The 7,563-nt window shown below is 30.1% G+C and overlaps 1 protein-coding gene across 1 annotated transcript in view; it reads right to left on the reverse strand.

Moving 5' to 3' along the window:
- Positions 1-6,709: 6,709 nt before the first annotated feature.
- LOC111684650 overlaps positions 6,710-7,563 on the reverse strand; it is a 4,743-nt gene continuing 3,889 nt past the window's right edge. The window contains exons 5-6 of the mRNA XM_046955496.1: positions 7,188-7,352; positions 6,710-7,073 (exon numbers count right to left, since the gene is read on the reverse strand). Of these exons, the coding sequence (XP_046811452.1) occupies positions 6,795-7,073; positions 7,188-7,352 (444 nt within the window). The 3' untranslated portion in view covers positions 6,710-6,794. The remainder of the gene's footprint in view (positions 7,074-7,187; positions 7,353-7,563) is intronic.

The raw sequence follows: 7,563 nt of genomic DNA on the forward strand, positions 1-7,563 counted from the left end.
CTTAATTTCATTAACGAAATAAAAATACTATTCCAAAATGTTGCAACATCGTAGTGGGAGCCCGTTATTACGTATTTATATGTATAAGTTAATAAACCAAAATCAATGGTTTATGAAAAAAGTACCAAAAATAGGTACAATTTTCACCCCTTAAACATCCGAATAACCAAAAAGTACTAAATTTATATTCTTATTTTTTCGTCAAGTTATGAAGGAGTCAAAAATATTGTTTGAATGTTCACTGGTTTTAAAGATACATGGGGTGTAAAAAAAGTACCAAAATACAGTTTTTACCCGTTTATTCCCTAAAGGGGCCGAAATTGAAAAAAGTACCAGACACCTGTCCGCTTATTTTTTAAATGAACGACGATAAGCTTTAAACTATTTTTGTATCTTTTCTAGTTTAGGAGATATGAGGTTACCGATTTTACCCGTTTTTACCCTTTTTTACCCCCTAAACATTCGAATTTCCAAAAATCCCGTCTTAGTGGATCTATTTGGTGGGAGACCAACCCCCTGTCCAAATTTCAGCTCTTTAGCTTTAACCGTTTAGGCAGTGCGGTGATGAATCAGTCAATCAGTCAGTAACGTTAAAATTTTATATATATATTATTAAATTATTAATATATTATTAAACAAAATTATTGCACAGACTACAACAAAAATAAATATGAAAACAAAAACAAAGAAATAAACAATAACAAACAAATGTCAAAGTACTTGGATAAAGAATGATACACACAATGGTGGGAAGGGGAAGTAATGGAACTTTGGATATTTGTATTTGTTGGGTGAAGAATAGAACATTGTGGTGTGGCAGGGGGTGATGGTCCGGAATTTATATTTCTGCTAAATGCTAGGTCCTTTTAGATACTTTCTTTTAGGACATCAGTAATTTTGCTATCGTAGATTTTTAATAACGAACATTTTAAGACAATAAATAACCAGACAAGAAAATGGAAAATTATTGTCAGACATCTCTTACATTATTTTTCATCAAAACTTCTAGAATTAAAGTCGCACAAACATAATTTCATTTATCTCAAAATACTTACTACTTGGCAACTCGGTCAAATCATTTGAGCTACAATTCAAGTGCAACAATTTCGTCATATAACCAATTGATTCCGGTAATTCAGTTATTTGATTATTCGAAACATCAAGAAATTCAAGATTTTCCAACAGATACATTTCATCGGGCAGTGCAGTAATGTTATTACCGGCCAAGTGTATAAATTTCAAGGTGGTTATGTTTAAAAACCATTTGGGTATGGCACAAATATAGTTTTCCTTAAGATAAACTTCTTCGAGATCTTCGTACAAATACAAGTCCATGGGAATGTCCCTGAAATTTAAATAGCTCCAGTGCAAACATTTTCGATTCATGTTTGGCGTTTAGCTAATTAAATGTTCAACTGAGATCAAACGTTTTAAAAATTTTGTAATTTTTGTTTTAAATTTAAATTACAATAAAAATTGCACAATTTGCTTAAAAGAATTTGAAATTTTTTCAAAAATTATATCACAGTTGTAGTATTTTTAACACAATTTTTTTTTGTCTAATTGGCGATTTTCCTTATTCAGTTTAAATTTTCTTCTTTTTTTTCTCACAATAAAAAAATAATTAGCACAAATTTTGTATTTTATTTTTTTTTAATTTTGTCGCCTTTGCTCACAATGGTTCTTTAGTCGGTCATGATCAAAACGCGTATGTTGCATTTATGAAGAAAAAAATTCTGAAATCTGCCAAGACGAATAAAACATCAAAAAACACCAACAACCACAAAATATAACGAAATTAGAAACTTGAAATAATAAGAAAATCAAAAACTAATTGTTTAGAAAAAAAAAAGACGAAAACAATTTCACGTTTTTTGTTTTATTTTGTTTTTAAACAAATTTCTCGGTCAATTTCTCTGAGTTAATACAAACTTATTGTTTAACAACAAATTTACAAAAATTTACACAAAGTTGTTGTTTTTATTTATTTTTTACAATTTGTTTTATAAACAAATGCACAAATTTTCACTACTGGTGGGTGCTATATAAAAATTGATTTTCATTTTAACAGTTTTCGAATATTTAACAGTGAATTATTAACACTTTATCGCAGAATACTTTGCATACTGTTAGGCTGTCTAAATATTTTATAGATAATTTAATGGTTTTGTCTTATACATATGTTTTAAAATAAATCTCTTCGGTATTTGTGTTGATTTATTTATATTTGATTTCTAACATTTCCCTTGCTAATGTTTTAACATGTTTTCGTTTTTATCACGTTTCTCTTTAACCTTGACATTCACTATTTACTATTTTTAATGTGGTTGCAGAGACTGCAATTTGGGTACTTTACAGTAAACCCTACGTAATATCAACTCATTATGTTGTTTGTAATAAGAGTAGGGAAGTAAATTCCTTTCCCGATAGAGTTTACCCGTGTTAAAAGCAACATTTTCTCTAAATAGAAAATTGTAGCTAAAAGCAACACTGTAGCAACACTTTTTCTACTTTTCTATTTCTTTATACAAACATTTTTGATAAAACCTATACATTTTTTTACAGAATAACGGTGGTTAAAATATATGCAGTTTTTCTATATAGAAAACCGGTGTTACTTTTGTAGTGCATTCAAAATTCGTTTAGCATAATACTCTCTCTACTTGACTATTTTCTGCATTTGCACTTTTGCACCAGGCATGGAAAACTGAAATTTTAAAATAGAACTTATAACAAAAATTTTAGTTTTAGATTTGAAAGCATTAAACTAATATTCCTTATTACTATAGAATAGACTATAAACTAAACTATAGATAGACTATAGACTAGACTATAGACTAGACTATAGACTAGACCATAGACTAGACTATAGACTAGACTATAGACTAGACTATAGACTAGACTATAGACTAGACTATAGACTAGACTATAGACTAGACTATAGACTAGACTATAGACTAGACTATAGACTAGATTATAGAAAAGCCTAAGACTAGAATAGACAATAGACGGGACTATAGACTAGACAAGACCATAGTAGACTAGAATATATTAGACTAGACTATGGACTACACTATAGTATACTAGACCATACGCTAGACTATAGTTAACTATACTAGGCTATAGTTAACTACACTAGACTACATATTACTTTATTGACTAGACTAGACTTTGTTTCGTTATTAAAAAGTAAAGAAGTGCTGAATTTTCCATGCCTGTTTTGTACACTTAACGCTTTTCATTGATTTTTCTCTTTTTCCATGGCCAAGGTCATTTCATTTTTCTTAAAGTTCATGAAATGCATTTTTTTAAAGCTTTTAACGAAAAGCTTTATATGCAAAAGCTTTTGTGTATTTATATATTAATACATAGAGCGGAAATTTACTTTTAGTTGTCTTATTCAATTAACGCAAGTTTTATTGTTACATTATTTAGTTGTAAACAAAAAATATAAAAATTCATTTTGCTCCACAGTGCACTTTTCTTTTTGGAATATTTCTGTCACTACTTCTTCTCTTTTGAATTAGAATGAAAAATTAGAGTAATAAAACAAGTTAGTTATAAATTATAAAGATTTTTTGCTTGTGATGCTGTGTATACAAGGTTGTTAGATCTTACAACGTTGGCAGCAAAATGTGCAGAAAATGTCTAATTAATAACAGTGTCAACTTACAGTTTTTGTCTTGCAATATTGCCCGTAATGTTTTTTCTAACAACGTTGCAAAAGAAAAATTGTAAGTTCAGACGATTGTTAGACAATTTCTGAACTGACAACGTTGTAAGATCTGACAACCATGTATCACGGCTATGATTACCAACGAGGTTATTTTCAAAAGTCATAGAAATATAGCACCTTTGATATTGGCCTCACAATTTAGATTTTTAAGCCTTTTATATATTTTATAAATAAATTTTTATTCAAAATTGAAAGAACCTATTAAAAAATCGTTTGAATTACTGCAGAAGAGTAATTAAATTTTACTCCGATTTAACTGATATAAAACCACAATTTATTTTTTTCACATTTATTTTACACTATAACTTATTCTTTACACTAATATATGCATTTTTATTCAAATATCAAAATATCACTTATAATCCCAATATTATCCAATATATATAGAGTTCACAATATATCCTTTAGAAATAACCATAACCTCCATAGTAGCCTCCTCCATGATAATAGTGATGATGACGATGATAATGTGTAGAATAGGGACGTCTACTGTAATAGTAAGATGGTCGTGAATAATAGACAGGAACTGGACGCACCACTACCAAATGGGATGAAACACTGGGCGTTTGAGTTAAACAAAGTAAAGAACAGGCGAGAGCAAATAAAATGATCGTTCCAAATTTCATTATGGCGCAATGACTCTTTAACACAAAAAACGACTGACGAATAAAGTGTTAATTTAATTTTTCAACTTATTTATACTCGAACTTGAAATAAGTTTAGTATGAAAAAAATGTGTTTATTTTTTATTTATATTTTAATGATCCATATGATGAAGATGGGAAAGATCTCATAATTTTTTTTGTTTGTTTACAATTGTTAAGCCGGTGATTTAGATTTTTTTTTTAATTTTTTTTATTCTCAATTGTTGTTGATGTTTGTTAATTTCTTCAATATTTGTTATAAAAATTGTAAATGCAAATATTATTAGTCTAAACCAAAAATGTTAAATAAATATTCCTGCTATATGTTTTACCTATTTTATTTATTCTTTCTTTTTTTTGACACTCATAAAAAATCCCCTTAAATTTTATTAATGTTTCATAATGTTGCAGTCGTGATATTCGGCATTAATGATCGTAATATAAATTACGTGTAAGAATTACTCTAAAAAATTTTTGACAGATAAATATTTTAATATCATGATCATTAATTAAAAAAGGGGAACATGCATCAAATAAAGAAAACTTTACTCAGCGAATGTGCAGTAGAATGATGATCTTGAGGAACTATGATATTTCCCTTAAGAAACTACCCAGAGAATAGCCAATGACATAGTGAGAAGATTAATGATCGGTAAGAAATCACAAAACTTCATTTACCAAACGGTGTAATGACCGATATGGGAGTAGTGGGAGGCTAAAAGAGAGACAACGAATTGTCAGTGCTTTACGTGAACACCTGCCTTGACGGTCTTATTTCACGGTGATCTTTTTGATCTACTGGGTAGACTTAAGAACAGTCTACCATGCGCCCCTGAATCCTTCAATGATGAACTCAGTTGGCAATTTTTGTACATGGATGTGCCGGTCCATGCACAAGCACTTTGCACACCCCGACGAGGAAAAATCAATTATTGGTCTAAAGTCAATAGAAGGGAAGATCAACCACAACATCAGGTGAAATCTATCTTCCGGATATAACGGAAGATGATCAGCCTTATGATGCCATGAAAGATTACATTATTTAAAATGCAATCCCCATCATCTAATGGCCCATTCCAGTGCATTCCTTAACCTCTTTAAGCCCACACAACCACACTACTGAGATGGCCCTGTGGTTTCAGCAACAGCATCTAGGGACATATTTGGTAGTCCAAAATACCAAAAAAAAAAAAAAATGGATCATGATCCCTCTTTCAAAAAACCGATCTTCCTGAAGCTTAACAAGCTTAATCAGTACTAATCTCCAATCTATTCCTATAATCATAAAGAAAACTTTACGGGATGGCAGGCAACCATTGAATACTAAACAGACAATTCTACGAGACCGGTAAGAGATACTGATCGGGTTCATGAATCCAGCATATGCTGCTTTGAAGACAGACCTGTTCGAAGAAAGAATTTTTGTCAGTCCTTAAACTAACATTCTCTCTCCGCGATTTTGGAGGATATAAAAGGAACCTCAACCAATTGTCTAGCTAGGACAAGTCCTGCAGGCTCTGGTTAGACCCCATGTCAAATTATACATTTGACATCACCAGTTCATAGTCCCGGCTGACTAGAGGTATTGGTTAACATCTCGGATTGCAGTAACACCAAGGTGGAGATTTCATCAAGATAACATGCCCCCGTGGGGGCTAACAAAAGACAGTTATTACACGATCCCACGATAATTGGATCTTCGCTCCGGAATAACCCGGATTGATGTATCAACCGAAAGTTTTTTCCCCCAGGAAAGAACTATCGGCTACAGTTGAACTGTTACAACAACAGCTATTACAACTAACTTTATTAATTAATTATTAATCAATTGAAATAATAAAGAAACTATACGACCACTAAGTAAGATCCTATACAACCTTTTGTGGTGACCCCAGCGTGAGAAGGAATTTCAAAAATAATATGATGATAGCAGTGGACAGTGAAATCACGAAAATATTTTTATGAAAATATAAGAAAACGAATTAATTCTTTTGCAACTATGGTCATTTAATGCCTATATTTTTGAAAATTTTTTTAAATGTATTTTTTAATTATTTACTTTAGAAAGTTTGTAATTATAAAGCAGTTTTCTATTAAAATTGTTTTCTCACATTTAAAATTGCATTATGGCAAAACACAAAACTTACATACGCAACAGTATGTCATATTTTACTAATTTATTAGAACAATAGTCATTAATTCTTTTAAGGTAAATCCCCTTCAAAATTTTAAATTTTCTATTAAAATCCCATTTAAAACAAAACAAAAATGGCTGATTTTTGAAGTGTTTTAAAAAATATTAAATAATTTAATAAAAATAAATAAACAATTTAAAAAAAATAACAAATTTACTTTAAAAATTATTAACAATAACAATATACATTATCAATATCACATTTACTTATTCGATAATTTCACCATTCGTTCTGAACGTCTGCTGTGACTAGTTTATATTCCTGATCGCTTAAAAAGTGCCAACTATAACCTAAAATTTGTGAAACTTCACGTTCCACGGACTCGTATGAACGACAAGAACGTCGCAGCCATATATTAAACTCATCAGACCATTCGGGATGTCGCGGCCAATCACAACGTATAATTGTGCCGAAGCGACGCACATATAAGCGGCGGAGATTTTTAGCAGTACGAGCTATTAAAAGCACGGTTGAGGTGGAGACCTTTTCGCGGACCAACTAGAAAAAAAAAAAATAAAATATATTGTGTTTAGTGTTTAAAGAACAAACTGGAGTGGATTAATCAGTTTTATTAAATATGTATTAATTTATTTTTAATTCAAATAAACTTACCAAAGTATGTAAATTAAAACATTGCCTGCACATTAATAACATTAAGGAATCGATGCGATTGTGAAAAGATTTGGGACTAGTAAAACGTGGCATCGTTTCATAACCATAAACAGCCAAATGATTTTTATAGTGATCCACCATTTTCATAAGAATATCTGGATGAATCTACAAAAACAACAAACAAATATAAATAAAAAATTTCTTAGATAGATAGATATATAGATATATAGATAGATAGATAGATAGGTAGGTAGATAGATATATAGAAAGATATATAGATAGATAGATAGATAGATAGATAGATAGATAGATAGATAGATAGATAGATAGATAGAAAGATAGATAGATAGATAGATAGATAGATAGATAGATAGAT

Source organism: Lucilia cuprina, chromosome 6 (assembly GCF_022045245.1).
Source record: "Lucilia cuprina isolate Lc7/37 chromosome 6, ASM2204524v1, whole genome shotgun sequence".
NCBI lineage: Eukaryota > Metazoa > Arthropoda > Insecta > Diptera > Calliphoridae > Lucilia > Lucilia cuprina.